The 20,010-nt window shown below is 34.5% G+C and overlaps 3 protein-coding genes and 1 long non-coding RNA gene across 6 annotated transcripts in view; 3 read left to right on the forward strand and 1 right to left on the reverse strand.

Annotated features, from left to right (window-relative positions):
- The first annotated feature begins 123 nt into the window (after positions 1-123).
- Positions 124-3,929, forward strand: Prx6a (Peroxiredoxin 6a). The gene is made up of 5 exons (XM_022072432.2): positions 124-625; positions 730-886; positions 1,902-2,119; positions 2,611-2,683; positions 3,060-3,929. The coding sequence occupies exons 1-5, from the start codon at positions 540-542 to the stop codon at positions 3,186-3,188; spliced, it is 663 nt and encodes a 220-aa protein (XP_021928124.1). The 5' UTR covers positions 124-539; the 3' UTR covers positions 3,189-3,929.
- Positions 3,930-4,222: 293 nt separating this feature from the next.
- LOC110833886 (uncharacterized) lies at positions 4,223-6,245 on the reverse strand. The gene is made up of 3 exons (XR_002544383.2): positions 6,143-6,245; positions 5,963-6,013; positions 4,223-5,290 (listed from the first exon to the last, which is right to left on the reverse strand). It is a non-coding gene; the product is annotated as an uncharacterized LOC110833886 (long non-coding RNA).
- Positions 6,246-6,363: 118 nt separating this feature from the next.
- On the forward strand, positions 6,364-17,459 carry Rab14 (RAS oncogene family member Rab14). 3 transcript variants are annotated; one of them, XM_022072483.2, is made up of 8 exons: positions 6,364-6,530; positions 6,813-6,926; positions 9,933-10,059; positions 11,826-11,943; positions 12,127-12,245; positions 12,464-12,532; positions 14,214-14,330; positions 15,031-17,459. In XM_022072483.2, the coding sequence occupies exons 2-7, from the start codon at positions 6,821-6,823 to the stop codon at positions 14,320-14,322; spliced, it is 648 nt and encodes a 215-aa protein (XP_021928175.1). In that variant the 5' UTR covers positions 6,364-6,530; positions 6,813-6,820; the 3' UTR covers positions 14,323-14,330; positions 15,031-17,459. The 3 variants fall into 3 exon arrangements, with proteins under 3 accessions (XP_021928175.1, XP_021928176.1, XP_021928174.1); XM_022072484.2 differs by having other exon boundaries at positions 14,214-14,326; XM_022072482.2 differs by having other exon boundaries at positions 14,214-14,322.
- A 1,834-nt stretch (positions 17,460-19,293) lies between these two features.
- The window catches only part of LOC110833901 (uncharacterized), a 442,516-nt gene continuing 441,799 nt past the window's right edge, over positions 19,294-20,010 (forward strand). Inside the window, exon 1 of the mRNA XM_022072476.2 lies at positions 19,294-19,373. The gene's annotated coding sequence lies outside the window, so the exon portion shown is untranslated. The remainder of the gene's footprint in view (positions 19,374-20,010) is intronic.

Below are 20,010 nucleotides of genomic sequence, written 5' to 3' on the forward strand. Positions count from 1 at the left end.
TGGAGGACACAGGCATAAATTGTAAGATAATATTAAAACGGTTAATGAACAATGTGAATACGATAATGACCTTTCGGTTTCTATACAAGCCATTCACTGTCTTGACTAGCTGGTTTTTATAGTGTGTCATTTAGTTCGAACGTAAGGCAGAAATTTGGCATCTAGATGAACTGTTGTATAATTCTTTGTGATCATCCATTCCAAAAAGCATTTGATGCAGTGGAAACCATACACTGCGAGTCTCAAGATTAAATATATGTCTGGGTGCAAACATATTGTGTGAGGACTGTAGTCCTCATTTATCACGGATTGATAGGAATATGTGACCCGTGGTTAGACGAACCACGGAACCTATGGAATTTGTTGACAAATAGCATCATGGTTTAGAATATACTATACTCTGACAGCAGAGGGACAAAAATTATAATTTTAACATCTGTGATAATTATAAACTTTGGTGTTTGGCAGTGGCATAAGTTATAAGGCAGTTATTGAGATAGGTATTGTTATTTTTTATGTTAAATACTTAACTTAGCAGGATGGTAAATTTAGGAGATGAATTCCCAAATTTCAAAGCAAACACGACAACTGGGCCTATTCAATTTCATGACTGGGTGGGAGAATCGTAAGTATTGCAACCTTACATTAATTTGGAATATATTTTTATAGGATACTCGTTTATAAGGTATTTACTTTGCTAAATATTTCAAACATTTGTTATTATATCAGGTGGGCGATATTGTTTTCGCATCCATCCGATTTTACTCCGGTGTGCACAACAGAACTTGGACGAGTTGCAAATTTAACTCCAGAATTTGAGAAACGTGGAGTAAAAATTATTGCATTATCCTGCGATACTGTTGATTCTCATAAGAAATGGATACAGGTAAGAGGAGGATGCAAAGAAATTGTATGAATTGTTACTAAATGCTGAGGGGGATGGGAGTTAGTGTTTACTTTTCCAGCGTATTGCCAAAGTAACTCATAAGTAATGAGTTTCACTAACAGGGTGTTGTGGGTTGTCCAAAAGTACAAAGAAAGGGGTAGTGGTAGTCTGTTAATGCCAGTGAAGAAACAGTGTAAGGGAAGACTAGAGGCATGTGGTGTTTGCGATACTCTGAATGTTTGTTCTTGTACAAATTTGGTCACATGTATTAGTTATGAAAATGTCATAGTAAATGTCAGGGCTGTAGAATCGGTTCTAAAACCTCTGACTCTGTCACCTTCATAAAAACTCAATATGTATTAATAATGGTAAATGGCATCTTAAGAGATTTCATCACCACCACGTGGATTATCAGGCTACTTTTTAGACTTATAACCTATATTTAAGTACAAGTCTAATGGTTATTGCAGAAATCGGTTGATTTGTACAGTTTATATTCTTTAGGTACCAGAGCCAAAGTTACCAAGCATTATTCCCAAACGATGTGGCTCAACGCGTCGTTGAATCTCCCTAAGCGTGAGGCCGCTGCCGGCTCACACTGTAGCTAAAGTGTTCTAAAGTTTTTATGTCGGAGTCGGTACATTTTTACTAACTCTTACTCCACCTAAAATTGCTTCTGACTCCACAGCCCTGGTAAATGTAACAATTGCTAATGATTTATGGTTGACAATCTTCGTAATTTACAGGTTCTATTGCCATTTGATGTGAGTCATAACTGCTGTCATTATCATTTTCTAATATATTTTGCTTTCATATTGCAGTATTTAGTAATTTTAATATTCTTGTGATCATAAAGTGTATGGTTGTCACTTGTGACCTTATTTTAAACACTGACTATAGTTATTGTTTTAGAGTTCAGCTACAGTTTAAAATCTTGTTTTGAAGTGTGAGAAAATGCTTGCAAACACCCGCATTCCAGGATTATAGAACAGTTCTGATAAAGGAGTGATTATAGGATATCAAGAGCTATGCAAAACATTTTGGTGATGGATTTCCATATCCAATAATTGCTGATGAGAACAGAGATCTTGCAGTGCAGTTGGGTATGCTGGATCCCCTTGAGAAAGACAAAGATGGCCTTCCACTGACATGTCGAGCAGTGTTTGTAATTGGTCCAGACAAGAAATTGCGTCTGTCAATGCTGTATCCAGCCACTACTGGACGAAATTTTGAGTATGTATTACCATATAATGTTATAACACCCATATTATTAAGTAAAATGTCACACTGTATTTCATAATTTTATATACATACAGATAACAGAGGATGCCAGGGATATCTGATAAAAAGCTAAAGTTAATGATTTTAATACTTGTAAACTTGACACATGAAAAACTTAACATTTTATGATTATTGAAGTTTCATACTATGGATATCAGCTGCAAACAAAACTTTAATACCTGGCTTTGAATGGTTCTAATATCACTTCAACTTATAATTTTACATGACTGATATATTGATACTGTTGATGAATAGTTATAAAAAAGTCACTTTGGGGATATGTTTGTATCAAGGGATAGATGGACAGACACAGATCACTTATCATTTACAGATGCCACAATAAATGTAATATATATGGATAATTAGAACTCCTTGGAAAAATTGAGAACTCTTGTAAAATTTGTCTTTATGTTTTTTTCCCCTTTACTTTTTACTTTTTATAGTGAGATACTTCGAACTGTAGACTCACTTCAGCTTACAGAAAAGAAAAAGGTAGCAACCCCAGCTGATTGGAAGGTAAGCATTTTTAACATAAATCATATTTCTTAATTGACACTGGCAGTTGCAGATGTTAGAAGTGTGGTTAGTCTGATCTGTGGTACCAGATTAGTAATTACTTTTTTACCCATTGGTTGCCATCCTTTATTAACCCCAAGATACTGATGATGCTATGCAAAGTGATTCCAGAAGACTGTCAAATGTGGAACTGAAATAAGTGCTAGTGAAACATGTTACAAACACTGTTTAGAGTTCACCTGTGACTTGAAATGCACATTTGAACATTATGTATTATTGAAGTTGTTACATCGTCTTGAATGTCATCTGCAGCGTCCAATTAAGAACTGCTGCTGCATTTGGTTCTAAACTGTAGTTAATGTGTGCTTTGTTTTAGGCTGGTGGTGAATGCATGGTGCTTCCTACACTGAAAGATGAAGAAGCTAATGATCTTTTCCCCAAAGGCTTCTCAGTCATTAATCTCCCATCAGGCAAACCATATCTTCGCATTACTCCAGAGCCTTGAATATTCCAAGTGCCTGGTTGTGGGAAGCTGATGGTGCTGCTACCACACACACATTAAGTTTTGTGTGTGTGTGTGTAAGAGAAATGCTCTTAAGCAACATGAACATTGTGTACTTAGATTAAGTACTTGGCCAATTTTTTGAAATCAGTATTGTTTAAATTAGTTCCTAATGTTAACCTGAAAAGTGGTTTTAATGTGTCTTTAATACTGTGGGAACCTGTGAAACAAAATCTACATAAAATGTTCATTACTTGTGCTGCCAGTTGTTGCATTCCTGTTCAATATTTTTTTATAATATAAAACTATTGGAAATGTTACTTCATTCTCTGGAGAGAATTTATAGTTTTATACTTACCTTGCTCTGGAAAGATTAATTATAATATTGAAAATCTGAGAAACAATTAAATTGTATGTTTTGTATATTATTTGTTTTATTTGTGGCAGATTGAGCTGTAAATGCCATAGATGTAACGTTTTTTAGTGATGCAAACAGCCTGTGTTCTCCTAGTCACACATGTGGAACAGTGCTGATTTGTCTCCACTAGTGTTAGGAGGCATTTTGAATTAGGATTAGAATTGTCATATATGTGATGTAGTATTGCGTTCTAAAGCAAAAGAAATTGTAATGTCGATTATAAACTAAATATTGGTGTTTTAACACTGCAGTTTCTTGTTCATCTACGGTATCATGTAATATGTGAATTGTTTAATTTTTCTACCCATTAAAATATGTTATGCCTCCTTTTCATGTTTTCTTGATGTGTGCCCTGTCCTTTGGAATTTAGACCCTTTTATCTTCAGTCCATAAGTATTCCTAGATTATCTCTGGTGCAACATTGATTTCCCTGTCCTTTAATACATTGTTTGCTGATTGCTGATACATGATATTCCTATGTTCTCAGCAGTGCATATACATTGTTATCTACATAATTATGTGATAATGAATATTACAGAATGCTACAAAGAAACAAGACTGATGTTCTCTGTGAAAAATGTCACGATATTAAGATCAAGGTTTTGAGGCTGGAATCATATTTAAGATTTTTTCAACTGTTTTTCTTTTTTATGTACACATTTTGGAATGGACTAAATAATAAATAATTCCCAAACATCTAATGTTAACACAGCCATATTACCCTAATTCAGGTATTTTTATTATTACAATTAGAAGTTTCCCAAAATAGACTTGATATGCACTGGATGAACCTGTCTCAGAATTTGGTGGTGAACTCTTGTGAACATGGTAATAAATAGTCCATAAAAAACAGGGATTTTATGGACTAGTTAAGCAACTATGAACTTTTCCAGAAGGATTGCTTCATGGAATTGGATTATGTCACCTGTGCAGCCAGATATTTAATCATCAGTACATATGAGGTTTTTCTGCTTTATCAAGATAATTTCTTGAGCAACCGAGCGACTATCAGTTTCTCAAGAGTGATTGTGCTCAGTGAAGTTAGTTGTGGTTAAATGGAAATTACGTAAGATTTTACACAAAAGTGTTAATTTCAAGTGGAAATAAAAATAAACTAACCACGTTTAACACAAGACAGGATTTTCAGTTAAAATAATAGGCCCGGTTGCCCAGATTTCACATTTTTTTAATTGTTAATAGTTTGCTTATTTTATATACTAATACATTACATGGTCTGCAAAGTTTTAAGATTGTGATACCTCTGTAATAATTATTTTATTGCATCTTCTTGCCAGTCATAGTATTGGAGCGGTGGTTCATCTGGGTAGTGTCTGGAACTTCATTACCGAGCCTCTTGATGTAATATTGTGTTACCTAAATGCCTCAACCAGCGAAGGCTACCTGCAGCATTCTTGAGCAGTGAGGTGGAGGTTAAGTAGCAAATCCATCAACATAAGAGTGGGAATCTGTGCTTCAGTTTCGAGTACAAATGTATATCTTCTCTTTAAAATTCTGCCTTGATGTTCATTTACTGCAGATACAACTCTGCATCTAAATCACTGCACATGAAGATGGAAGTACCTATCACAGTTGCGGTGGGTTAATGATCTTCAGGGTTCCATAAAATCCCCCCATCTTTATGGAACGGAACCAGGAAGTTCATGAGAGACTGCCGTCGGTCCTTATCCTGAAACATAGGAATCCATTCACACCATCTGATCTTATTTCCATAATATCTATTTTAATATGTTCCTGGCATCTACTACCAGGTCTTTCGAGTGGTGTCTTCCCTTCAGGCTTTCCAACTAGAATTCTCTACGCTTTTCTCATCTCTCCCAATTTTGCTATATCCATGACTGATTATCTTAATATTTTGTAAAAATTACACGGAGCATCTCATTTTTCATGCATACGTTAATTATGATTAAATTATATTCGGCATTGATTAAGTTTGTTAAGTTGATCTTTTGTAAAATCGAAAAAAGATAACCCGTAATTCTCTGGTTTATAAGACGTCTCTCACGAAATGAATTTTTTTGCACACCCATAAAAGCTTCAGTTAACGGAAGACTTCAAGGCAATGAAAATGCGATAATTATTGAATTGTGTATAATGTTTTCGGGTTCCGCAGTCCTAGAAATACCGATTTTTGTGTGTGCCTTTGAGGAAACTGAAAACTCTACGTAATTTAAAACGGCGCTGCATCAGTTACTGTGGCACAAAATGACGGATCTCAGATTGGTCAATACTGTGTTAAAATCCTTCTTATTTTGAGGGGAAGGAGATATTTCCTTTTCAATTTCTTATATTATACTAATCTCACAAACGTTTAATGACAATCTTAAAAAGTTTAACTTACAATAGATCTCGAGACGTATTGAAGAATCTCTTGTTCTTTCTAAAACGTCTTCTGAAACATGGAAATGAGATGAAACAAACATCACGCCAAGACAATAGGCCACCCATTTAACGTGTCAGTTATGTAGGTAACATATCATAACATAACAACAACCCAGAAGACAGAAATCTTCATACTCACCGCTGTGAAAACCTCAAATCATACATAACATACCATGTTAAATTCTGTAACGGATGTGATGTAATAAAGGAAGTTGAGACAAAACAAACCAAGACATTATAAAATAAATGTTTCATTTTTGAAGTTACTCAACTTTTATATTTAGAATTCACTTTTTAATTATAATACATATAACGGAATTAATATGTCTGGTATATTCATTGTAAATGTTTCTTGCTTGATCAGGAAGTTCTACTTGTATGACAATCTTCGGCCATATTTTGTCAGGACAAATTATTTCACAGTTAAAAGTTTAGGTTTGCTAGTAATACAAGTAAACAGAACATCTATTGGTTTCACAGGTTTCTTTGTAGGGTATTATAAACAGTACTGTGAACTTCTAATAAAGGTAAATATTTTATTTATTTTCACGTTGTGGAGAAACAGGTTTGTGTCTTGATTGTTTTTGGTTTAACAAAACAACATTGGCATGTTACGTTTTCGTAAATAAATATTAATTTGTACATTTATTAGTGTACATTATTTCACAGTTATAATTTGTCTGCTGTTGGATACTTGTACATGTTTCCAGTTTCTCTAGGAAACGTTAACAAAACTGTGTGGTCCACCCCATCTTTATCACATATATTTTCATTATTTTGAAATCATTATCTCGGTAATGTGCTTACAGGTGTGACCATGTCAGCTGGGCCTTACAACTATTCCTATATCTTCAAATACATTATTATAGGCGATATGGGAGTGGGCAAATCATGCTTGCTTCATCAATTTACAGAAAAAAAGTGTAAGTATGTAGTTAATTTAACAGGGTATTTGGAAATTTAAAAGGAAATACCACGAACATCAAACTCCTGCTCTAACATATACTATGCCATAAGATGGTTGGAGATTGATGTTCAAGTAGGAACATTGTGCATATGGGGGAAGTTATGCCCTATTTTGTGGTACTCACCCAGCATTCACTGATAGTGACTGAAGTTGACATTAAAACAATCCAGTTCTGGTTTGGAAACTTTGGAAATTGGGATACATTAATGATATATTCCGTGCTTCTAGTGTTTATCATATGAAATTAGGATTTATATTACTGACCGCATTCCTTAATATGTCATGTAAGCAGAAGCCTTGAAGATGAGCAGTGTCCTATATTGTTAACATGGACACAGAAATTAGTTTGTTGATAATTTGTTCAAAATGGTTGTGTATTGAACAGCTGTTGTTAGTAATTTGTTCTTGCTTCTGCTTTTACCATTGAGCTGTTGAAGTAGATGAACCATACGTTTTTACTGTGTTGGTCATTGACATGGAAATTAAGTTGAAGTCAAGTTCATAGTTGACAAATACGGACGTTCAGCTCTGAATTTGTTTATATATTTTTCTGTATTATTTATTGTATTAAATCAAGAAATTTTTTTAGGAAATTGATAGTTCTTGGCATGATAAAACATTTCATGGCATTCAGAAGTTTATTATATTATGAGATGTTTTAAGGTAGTAAAAATGTAATTGTTCATATATAAAATGTATATAAGTATTTAGGTGTACGTCTAGTCTTTTATACATGTGTTGCCATGTTATTTATTTTCACTGTGTTTTCCGTGTCTGTGACCAGTTAATTTGAATGTCATTTATTCCCTTTGCTTTAGTATATTAAGTGCAGCAATGCACATTTGATTTTACCATGGTATGCCATCATAATATTTGAAGGCTATCAAACAAAAGTGATAAATTATTAATTGTTAAAATGCACATTCATCCAATATGAAACTACCTGAAAGCTTATGGGTCAATCTTAAGAATTGTATACTCATGGACCTAAGTTCTGTAAAAATAAAATCTGTTGAAAGGAGTGAGTATATTTGTCAATCTCACATCACTATTAACTAACCAACAATATTTAAAAATGTCTTGAGCATTGCCATTGGTAGGTGTTCTTCACACTCTACTGTGAGTAAAGAATATCTTATGGGTCAATCCGTGTTTGTCTGTAGTAATTTTTCCTAAAAGGTTGGCAATGTGCATGACCAGAGTTCATTATAGTGAATTCATCCCGAGAAGAATTTGTTATACTTAGTCTCTGTAAATGTTGCAGATCATACACCAAAGGTTGTTATTCCACAGCAAATGAAACTTACTATTGTTAATCCTGTTATTACTCTTATTATTCTTGTTCTCATAAAAAGTAACAGTAAAGTAAAGCTGTCCCACTATGAGCCATATAGGCGCTTGAGGGGAAAGGAGTATAGCTCCTACTCATTCTTGACCTCGGCACTATATTGGGGTGAGACCTTTGCTGGAACACATTCTTGCACAAGAATTGTCTTGATCATATTCATGCAACACTGATCTATGAGACATCATGGAGAACCTCCTTGGAATGTAATTGTATGCCAAAGAATACATCTTTCCATTCTTGTAGATTGTTCTGGGAAGGGTCACTATTCAATAAAATCAGAGATGGGTAGTTTATCTGAGTATGATGGTGCAGTATTTTGATTCATATAATTAAAAAGGCCAAACATATGTATTATAGTAAAACTATTTAAAAAATTCTAAACAATGAAAAGATAAATATTCTAAAGTAGAAGAACTTAACACTTGTTGGTTTAGAATTTAAGTGAAACATTTAGCACAATGTACATGCACATTGTGATGGTGAGAATATGTGTCTTAGAAAAGTAGTATACTAACCAGACTAAGGTAGTTTTTTTACATCATGGCTGCTGGTCCAGACTGGGAGGAAGATTGATGAGGGGTGATTTTCTGGCAAATGGTGGGATTTTACAGTTTCAAAAAGGATCATCTGTATTCCTTATTCCTTCAAACATTGCTGTAGTAATGGCAAGCAATATGAGAGATTCCACATGGCAGTATCGGTGTTCTTAGTTACGCTTTATTACTGCCCTATTATATTATGAGGGCTGCTTATTTTTGGCTGTGTTGGACACATAACCAAGTCCATTATCTCAAATTCACCTCTCAAGTGGTATTTGGGTTAGTTTCCAGTTATTTGTATATGAAATAAGTTGATCATAAAAAAATCATTGTCCTGATGATGGAGGCAGTAACATCTCATAAGACAGTTATCTTCATACTCACCACCATTAGAACCTGAACTTTTATCCTAATTATGACCAGTTCCTCTCCAGTCTTTACCAAGGTTTTCTCTTTGTTTTATTAGTCTGTCATCACATGAAAAATTGTTGTCTTTTGTCCATAGTGTTTTTTCTGGTTTTTGTAGATACTGTAACATCTTCTTTGTACCATTGTGTTTCTTTTATTGCTGATGTTTGTGTATCCTGCTCATGCAAGTAGTGGATTTAATATATTAAGTTCTGAAATAATATTTATTTTATGTTGGTATTTGATTTAGAAAATAGTGAAATTAATAAAACAGGCCATTTATTGCCCACTTATGCAGCATCCAGCATTCATAGATGCTTTTCTATATAGTAAAAGCTGGAAAGGAATTTTTCAGTATGAGAAAGTTATGTCTTACCACCAGTTTTGTTATCTTTCACCTTGTAATAAATAAATTTGATTGATTCTTGCTAAATACAGGATTTTGTGTGTTAACATATTTCTATGTCATTTATGTAAAAATTCTTTTATTATGAAATATGCCAATACATTCAAAAACCATCATATTTCTCCCAAAACTTGTAAGTTTGTTGAGTATGGTGTATTTCCTGTGTTTTCCATGGATCTGTATGTTTTCTTAGAATAGTGGCTCTTGAATGCCAGCTGTGTAGAAAACCATGTACTAAGTCAGTGTATCATATTGTTGCAGTCATGGCTGATTGTCCTCACACAATTGGAGTTGAATTTGGCACGAGGATAATTGAAGTTTCAGGACAGAAAATCAAACTGCAGATCTGGGATACAGCAGGACAGGAACGTTTCAGGGCTGTAACTAGGTGAATATCTATTTCTGTCTCTTTTACTGAAATGTTGAAGTACATCTCACATTTAATAGATCCACAGACACATTCAGTGATGTTACTGTTTTATAGCTTGTTTAATAATATCTTCTCAGGAACATAAATGGTCTCTTGATAGGATGATTGTGAAAGTTTTGCAAGTGCTTGTGGTGTGTCTAACACACTATCCCAGTATTTCACTTTAGAATCTGATGAAAACAATGAAAAGGCTTAGAATACCTAGCTTCTGTGCTAAGCATTGGCCCTGGGGCCTTCCAAATACAAAGCTGGGGTACTACTCTCCCAGGCATGACATTTATCACATTCCATTCACTCAGGAATTTTGCTTTAAGAGTATTTTCTTGTACTTTTCAGTTTGTGTCCATGTATCTCCAGCTAAAAAATATAATTCAATGTTTTGTGTATTTAGCCATTTTTTATGTAGAGTATAATGTAGATCTCGGTATAGGGAGGTTGTGTCTCCACCTGCCCATAACTACATGAAGTTCCAGTCAGGACATTCTACTTTTGTTGGAAGATTGGATCACATATGTATAGTCAGAAAAGATTTTTTGTTTCTTGATCAGAATCCGTGTTCTGCAGGGATTCAGGCTGTCAGTATGAAATTGTTACTAAAGTGTTACCAGCAGTTGAGAAAATGCATTAATATGTCTTACGTAGCTGTAGTTGCTATGTTACCTCTTATTTGGAAATATTAAGCATGTATGCATAACATAACAGTTACAGTATATTTGCTCTGTTACTGCTTGTTGATTTTTACTATAAGTAGTTATAAGAGGTTAAATATTCCATCAAAATATGACCTTTGTGTGGGCAGGTGGGATGGATGTGTGGCTGTGGATTTCCCAATGTGTAAGTTTTTGTGTTGAATGCTTTTAATTTTTGCCCTTTCTTCCCAAAACTGGAATGTATTTACGAGTTATAAATTCCCCATTATAAAAATTCACAAAAATTCATTCAGTTGTTCTCGAGTTCATACATATAACAGACAGACAGATGATGAAGGTAATTTATGTGTTTTTTAAATTTTTAGTGACACGTGAGCCTAAATTAGGAATTAATGATTAATTTAGTTCACTAGTAAGTGGCAGGCAGTTGTTTGCTTTGTATGTTACCAGAAATTTGTATGAACGAATGATAAATAAATATGTGTATCATTTTAATTGATCTAGTATGGATAAATGAGGAGTGGAAATTGTTTATCTTGTATTCCTTCTGTTGAGGAACCTAACAAGAAACAAAGTACTAGTATATAAAATACTTCTGGTTTCTCTATTCCATTGTGTAGTTCACCTTTCCAATCTCTTTTTTTTTCTTTTGTTTTCTTTTTGATCTCCTATGGCATTCTTGGTGAGTGTCCTGAGTTTCATATCTCGGGTTCATTTTAATGTGTTTATAAGGTTTTATTTGGGAAGCCTGAATTGAACAGACAGCTTGGGCGACTAGGTATTGACAGAATGATTATATAAAAAACAATTTTGAAAATAAATAGAGTGTTATGATATAGACTGGATTCATCTGGTTGAGGGTGGAGACCATTTGCGGGCACTTCTGAAAATGAACCTTTGAGTTCCACAAAAGGCTGGGAATTTCTTGACTGACTGATTGCTATCAGTTTTAAAAGAATGGTGTTCCATGGAGCCAAGGTTTAATAGTGTAATTTATATTACTCATAGTATTATGATAAAAGTGTTAGTGTTTCATGTTAATTTTAATTTACACAGTTTGCTCTGATTTTTAAGGTCATATTACCGTGGAGCAGCTGGAGCTCTTATGGTGTATGATATTACTCGACGCTCTACTTATAATCACCTAAGTAGTTGGCTTACTGACACAAGGAACCTCACGAACCCAAGTACTGTAAGTTAACAGTGTATATTATTTTCAATACCTTGTAATACATGCAATTCCATACTTTAAACTCTGCTGTTACTCAGAAAACATAAAACAAAACAGAGACACAAGAATTTAGTTCAATTTGAGTTCAGTTTTAAATTTGGAGAAAAACAGTTGTAGTGTATTTTCAATTACATTTGATTTCAGGTGATATTCTTGATTGGAAACAAGTGTGATTTAGATGCACAGCGAGATGTTACATATGAAGAAGCTAAACAATTTGCTGATGAAAATGGCCTCATGTTTGTAGAAGCCAGTGCAAAGACGTAAGTATAAATGTTTTGTGTTACTTGATTTATTAATCTAATATGTATTTACAGAATATAGGTATAGACATTTTTTTGTCTATTAAGTAAATTATTTGCCTTTCATTCATTGACATTTCACAGCCATCAAAGTATCAAACATGACATATATGGGTAACCATTATTAGAGTGCATTAATATTTGCATTTCATTTATTTACTTTCCTTACCACCATTCAGAGGAGAGAATGTTGAAGAGGCTTTCCTGGAGACGGCTAAGAAGATTTACCAGAGTATTCAGGATGGCAGGTTAGACATTTTTCTCACTAACTGTAAATGCCATGTTCAGTGACAAAATAAAGTCACCATGGAAGGCATGAGAAGTTTATAGGTGTTATAGTTGTTAGATTTAAAAAAAATCATTAATGTATCAGTTTTAATGTGCTCATCTGCTGCATGTTGGATCCATAGAGGTGATCCTGAAGGTGGCATTTTTAAGACTTGGCTTATCAGTAATCTGTGAAGAATTTTCCTTAGCCATGCTATTGATAACTGAAACACTTAAATGCCACCCTAGTGGTGGGTGAATATTTGCAGAACTCTCTTAATATTAATCAGAGATCTTAAAATTCAATTCTCTTACTAAAAGTATTAAATCCTTCTGTATTCATGTTTCTTCCATTCCGTTTGTTGATTGCTAGCAGATGATGTATGGTGTAATGCATAATCTGCTGTTTTATTGTTAGGTAGCCATGGTTTGAAGCATAGAGTTATCTGTTTGGTATTCCTGAGGGTCAGAAATAAATCCTTAATTTTTTAAGAAATCCTGTCTGATGTATTCTGTCTATGTGGTATTTACAGAGGTTGCCTCAGAAGTCCATTGTTATTCCATCCCTAAAGACATTTTTTAATTGTGCATATTTTCAGATTATCACAAGAATATGTGGACACATTTACTACCGTTCTCTGGTTTTCCACATAATCACCACCTCTTTAAGTGTGCATAGTCCAGCAATGATTAAGACCTGTAGTTGATATAATGCATCAGCATACCATCGAGAATCATTAATGGTTCCCCCTTCCAAAAGATTGACAAGGGTTACTCCACAGCTATCCCTAACACAGGACACGTGACCTTCCCAGCAGATTGAGTCTTGAAGTTCTTCTTTAGCAGTGAATATTTGTGGTGCCTGAAAATGACCTTGCACAGAAATAAATTTATTAGCACACCACTGTTTAGTGTGCGCTTTGATACTGTCAGTCGTTTTAAACTGCTGTGTCTGTGCTGACCTCTGGGATGAGTTTGTGAAACTCTCAGAACAATTTGGGGGGGGGGGGGGGGGAATCAGATTATCTAATTCTCCATTTAATGAAGGTGTTATGTATATTCTTCTGAATCAGAAGGACAACAAAATAAGAGATTACGCAATGTAGCATTGTGGTGGTAAATAACACAGAGATGTGTAATGTCATATTTTCTGTTTTGGAACCTGAATTATTGGTAGGAATAATCCAGCGTCTGTTTCTTAGTGCTCTAATGCTAATGTCTGTTAATGGATTGAAGTGCCCTATTATTTTACATTGTTTATGAAGTTCATTGAATGTAGAAAATTAATGTAATGTGCATATAGTACTAACTATTAAGAAAGAGTTTATGAAATGTATGTGATGAGTAAGCATTTTTATTATTTTTATATGATACAGTTTATTTTAAAAAATTCCAGACAGAACAGATGCTTTCACTGCCAGTAATATAATCATTCATAGTTCTTTTTTCAGTGTTTGATGTGTAACTTTGATGCATTTAATTGATTTATTTGTGTGTTAAGCTTTGATATATTATATCTTTTGTGTAGCTACGTTTTAGTTTCTCTTGTACATTTTTTTTTAGTTATTATATACAAGCTATAACTTCCATAAACTCATGAGTCCAGTGACATGATTAAAATAACAGTTCAGTAGTTAGCTAAGACATTATTTCCTGTTGTAGGTTGGACTTGAATGCGGCTGAGTCAGGTGTCCAGCATAAACCTTCACAACCTGGCCGAAATACTCTGGTCAATGACCAGCAGGTTAACAAAGACACTTGTGCCTGCTAGGTAGGTAGGTAGGTAGGCAGATTTCAGATGTCTAGTTCATTACAGTGTAACCTGAGTGGGATTCAGTTGTATGACCATCTGTGTACAAGCTAAAAATGTTAACTCATTAGTTACATTGCATTTCATTTATAAGTTATAAATTTAAATTACTTAGATATAACATTAAAACACAAGATCTGTGTGGCTAGAAATATGTACACCAGAAAATTAGGCTGTATGAGTTCTGTCAGGAACTGTTTTATCTGTTACATATAATTTCACTTACCTTCATACCATCAACAATTTTGTTGCTGTCTGTTCTGTCCCCTCCTCCATGACTTCTTCCCACTTTCCTTGTTTTCTTTTTTACTCTTTGTCTCTGGAGAAGCCTTCAAATTGGTAAGTTCTGTGATATAATTTGCTTTTGAGAAGCGTTGCGCAAACAGACTCATTGGAACTCACAGCATTCTTCAATAAGTTCCTTCTTGTTGACTGAAAGTTCATCATTGTTACCTCAGAACCCCATCATGAGACTGTCTTAGCCTATTCACATCATAAGATATGTTTTAACATTTTCCTTCCATTTATATATAATCTTGCACTTTTTGTGGCATTTTCCAATGAACGTCTTATAGACTTGTGTTGTTCTCCGTTTCTACTATGAAGTTTAAATATTATTTTGGTTTTATTGGTGTCACTAGTAAATGTTACATTGATCATGTTGGATAGGATTCATCAATGAAGAGGTGCTGCATCACTGTCATACGTGGATATCTGCAGTTTGCTTCTGCACCACCAGTGAGTGATCAGTTACAAGTATAACGTTCTTTGTGATACGACTAACGTCCTATTTGTCGGTTTTGTAACCGATTGTTTGGACAAGATATAATGTCTCTTATGCATGGAGGCATATTTCAACAATTCCAACGCGGGTCGGTTTGCACACTCTCACTAGGCACCTTGCTTCTTGTATCTGCGATGGGTGACACATGTTCTCTGAACTAGCAAACAAAAAAAGGGGGGGGTGAATGAACATGGCTTAAAGAGAATTCTGATCATCAGCACATTGTGTTTTCTTTTCTTTGCCAATTAAAAGTTTCTGCTGGCAGGACTGGGGGCTTGTCAGTAAGGCTTTGCACTATATTTTACAACCACTGCAAATTTAAGCAAATTGTAGACTGGTCATTTTAGTTTAAATTGCTTTTGTACTGATTCAGTGTAGATGACAAAATTTTTGACCGTACTTTCATGTTGTCTCAAGTTATGTTAAGTGTTGTTACACTAAATAATATACTGTCTTGTACATGGCTGTTGTTCAGTTTTTCAGTGGGTGAGGTTTCTAGTTATCAGAAGGTACTTGCTGCTGCAGTGTCAGATTGAACATTCTGAATATGGTACTCAAGACAGGATACTTTGGCATTAGATAATAATATAACACAATCTTTTATCTGTATTACTCTGTCTTGTAAACCATAAAATAGGCTACCACAAGTACTCATTTATAAAATACTAATTTATAGTAAAAGAAAAATGTGTTTTACATGCGTAATAAGTCTAGACAGTTTGTACTTCATGTGGTTTGTGTAGGGGTTATATTACATAACAGGTCATGGCGTAATCACCTCTTATGCATGATATTTTCTTGTCTGTAACTCCTTAGGTCACAAGATGTACAGTCATAATTCTGTTGTAAGTGTGAGCAAATCCCTTTCAGGTTGATTTACTTAATTGGAAATGAAAATGTTGATTGAGTTGAGTGTTTCATACAGTAACCAGCTCTTGAATGCATATTTTTGACTTTGTCTTTCTTTTCTGCATTTTTTAATCGAGATGAAATAGATGACTTATGTCTCATCTTTCCTTCAAGCACTGCATTACATTTTCCCTAGAATATTCTATACATCATTGAAGTAGCTGAATAATGTGCAGTAATGTATGAGGTGTGTGTATGCGTGTGTACATGTGGCTGTGGCTGTATGCAATTAGGATCTAAAACTTGTAATCTATAAGATGTGACCAAACCTTATGAAAGCCATGTATATTCACTATGTTATATAAAAAAAAACTGTGTCATGCTGCTAATATTCCACGTAATGAGATAGATAGAGCTCATTAGTTCAAGGACTTTTATGTTATTGCTGTAAAATATCTACCAGATGGAATACCTTAAAATAATAGTACTTGTCAGTGTACCTAAGAACTTGGAATTGACTATTTTATTATCTAAACCATGTTTATCACCCTGCATTTTAAACAAAGTTTAATGAAACATTCTTTTTTGAAATATAATTAAAATATTTGGCAGGCATAAAATATTGTATGTATGTACGATCTTTGTAACATATATTATTAAATAATTCAAATAGTCCCTGAAGAACCACATTAAAGGATGATTATTGAGGTTGAAGTTCATAGTATAATAGTATTAAATGATATCTTGTGTTATATAAAAACTGGAATGTTTGTAAAATAACTGAATTTCTGTCAGTACCAATTAACTGTAAAGATCATGCATTTACCTGTAGAGTGTTGGCTTATGCCTGTGAAGTAGAATAATGTTGACCCACAGTGGCAGTGAGCTCCTGCTCAGTGTAATTGAGCTTTTTTTTCAGCTGCCTTCATCTTGGTTATATTAATGAATGTACAGTTTTTGAATGTTTATGTTTGTGAAGGGAATCTCATTATCAGTTTCTGTTTAGATTGTGCACTTTTTTTGAAGGGGTACATTTTAATGGGAATGCAAAAGTGTTCAGAAAAAACTGCATCTGATTTGACTATTCTATCTATTATTATTATTATTATTATTGTAAGTCATATATAAATTATTAAGTAGACTGGCTCTAAAATGTCCCATTCACTGCTACAATCAAGGATGGAGATTTTTTATAAAGGGCATGGTGGAAAATTATTCCAGTTTGGCCTTCCATTTTGCCTTAGGTATCTGTGGTTCACAAATGGGGAAGTAGAATATGGAGAGTAATTCATTTAGTAGGACTAGTGAATTATCATGTAACACTCTTAGCTCCTGTAACAAAATTTGCTGTAGTCCCATGTTGTAGCGTATGTGCTGGTCACTTTGTCCCACCCAACCCTTCCTCCTCCTAAAGAAACTGTATCACTCTGAATAAAATGACATTCCGATAAATTGATAAATGTAATTCGCTTTACTTTTATTAACATGTCCACGATGTATGAAAGTTACTAATGCCATGGAGCACATTCATTCATGAAAAGCAGATAGCTGCTTGTCAGGTAAAGACATTTTCTGGAATCCTAATGTCCCTTCTTTCTGCAAGAGCCTGATATTGGCCCTATCTTGAGTCAGATGAATACAGTCCGCATCGTAAAAGTTCTTGTCCATCCAGATCAGGTGATGGCATAACAAGGCATGTTTTCTGATATCATTAACAATTTTTCATCATACAAGTCACATATTATTTTGAGAGATGATGTATATTGAATTCAGAATGCAATGTAATGAAGTGTTTAAATTGTGGTATTCATATTATGAAGTGAACTTAATTGAAGAAATAACATCACAGTTATGCCAACGTGTTTCCTTGTGTGCCTTCTGATGAATTAAATTTGCTATTGGATTGTCCCAGTTCTGATTGCTGTGACATTTTTAAGGCCTCTTAAAATAAGATTTATCATTGTCAGCAGTGACATTTCTGATGGTTTTATTTTTTCTAGTAGAATGAATTCTGTTTTGTCTCATTTCTCAGTGAAGATAAAAGGATTCATAATATGATTCTCATTTCCTAAAGTGTTGACCTAAAATGACCTTGGAAATATTACTAAATTTATTTACGATTAAATACTGTTAAAGTTTGACATAAAACATTATTTATTTTGAAGTATTAGTAAACTCTCAGAAAAACTGAGACCGGTAGCAAATAAATTTCTAGCGCAATTTAAGTTTTGTCTGAATGTTCATTCAGCTTTTATTAATTTTGAATTGATTAATTGTTTTAATCTCTCTAATTTAATAAGTAGCCTGGAAGCACAGCTATATTCTTTGTGTGTGTGTTATTTAAGGTTGAGGTCTTTAGGTACTATATCGTGTTCACTGCTCAGTATTATTATCAGATTTATCTGACCACATATGTTGTGAGTTATAAATCTGGGTTAATATCGCAGTATGAAACATCTTTGTGCCTGTTTTCACATTCTGAACAGTGACCTTATATACCTATTATATTTTGTGGTATTAATATTAGAGATTTCTGCTTTCCAAGTGAGTGGAGCCAAACATTCAGTCACATGGAATTTTAAAACAATTTGTGGTGGGCCATTCATTCTTTTCAGTTAATTTTTCACCAGTCCTGTGATTCTGTTCATATCACAAAAAATAAGGAACCTAATACCTCTTGTACTATCTTGTTTTTCTGATTGCTTGGACCTGCTCTGGGAGTCGCTATGGCCTAGTGAACCACACATGGTTTTAGTCATTCTACCCATCCACCCACGTGTCTGGCCAGCCCACCCCTGTGCGCCAATAAACGTGGCTCCCGACTGTTGTGCGCTCTGGCCCTACCTACCTCAACCGGTTTACCCAGCATCTGTCATGTTGATCTCCCGAGTAAGGTCGGAGATGCGTCCTAAATAGTAGGAGAGCAGAGAATTCAGGATGAACGTAGTCTGGAATGGCCACTGTCTACCTCTTGGTTTTATCTAAGAACTTGATAAAAGGCGGGAAGTTTTGCCTCGTGGTAAAATTCCAGAATGAAACGAACACGTCAGGGCAAAAAAAAATCTCTTTCCAACGAATTCATTGTCCATAAAATGAAAACGGAGGGCTAATAATTCCAGTTTCAATTCAACTGGCATTCATAATAAAGCTGGTTGGCTAGTTGGCTTAATAAGTTCTCGTTTTTTGTTTGGCATTGTCTTGTGGTGCAGATTGATCTGACGCTCGCAAATTGTCCCACGAAAGTGGATAATCGATAGGCCTAGTAAATTATCTATGAACGCTATCGAACCAGAATCGATTGGATGTCAGTAATGTGATTATGTTGTGGTGGTCCTTTGGTGCGTTCGTCATTGCAAGGATTACAAGATTATTTTCTTGGGTGAGTATTTTTAATTGTCGACTAGACTAATAATTCATCTTCCAGAAATTATTGAATTAAGTTTTCGGGCTATATTAATAGATAATGCAGGACTGTTGTTATTGGAAGGCTTGTCGTTTAGCAGTGGCATCTTACAAAGGCAACGAGGAATGTTATATATTTAGCAAGAAACGTGTTACATATTTATATGTCTAAATGGCCCTGCCAGGAATTTCATAGGTCACACATCTTCACGTGAACGATGCTTCTGTTAAGGTACATGTCTAACGGAAATATTTAAGTGCAGTTAAATTGATTCAAGTTCGGTTATGAACTCTATAGGCCTAACTAACGGCAAATAATCGGTATGTTGGAAAAGTCTGAACCGTTGACCATGTAACAGTCCTTGAGAGACTAATCATTCATCTCTCCAATAAATTCTCTACAATTTTATTAAATCCGAAATGAAATTCGGCCTGTCGTATTCACAAATGTCAGGTGAAATTAGTCCACATCATCAAACCAGTTTCTTAAATGCCGTACCCATTTTAATTATCCGCCCACCTACGCCTCGGTTTCCTGTATGGTTTGTTGCCTACAGATTTTGTGACGATAATGTTACATGTGTGTTGCTCACCTCTTTGCGTGTTGCATGCCC

Source organism: Zootermopsis nevadensis, unplaced genomic scaffold (genome assembly GCF_977971745.1).
Source record: "Zootermopsis nevadensis isolate Lab colony 2312 unplaced genomic scaffold, Znev_1.0 Znev_ptg000022l, whole genome shotgun sequence".
Lineage (NCBI taxonomy): Eukaryota > Metazoa > Arthropoda > Insecta > Blattodea > Termopsidae > Zootermopsis > Zootermopsis nevadensis.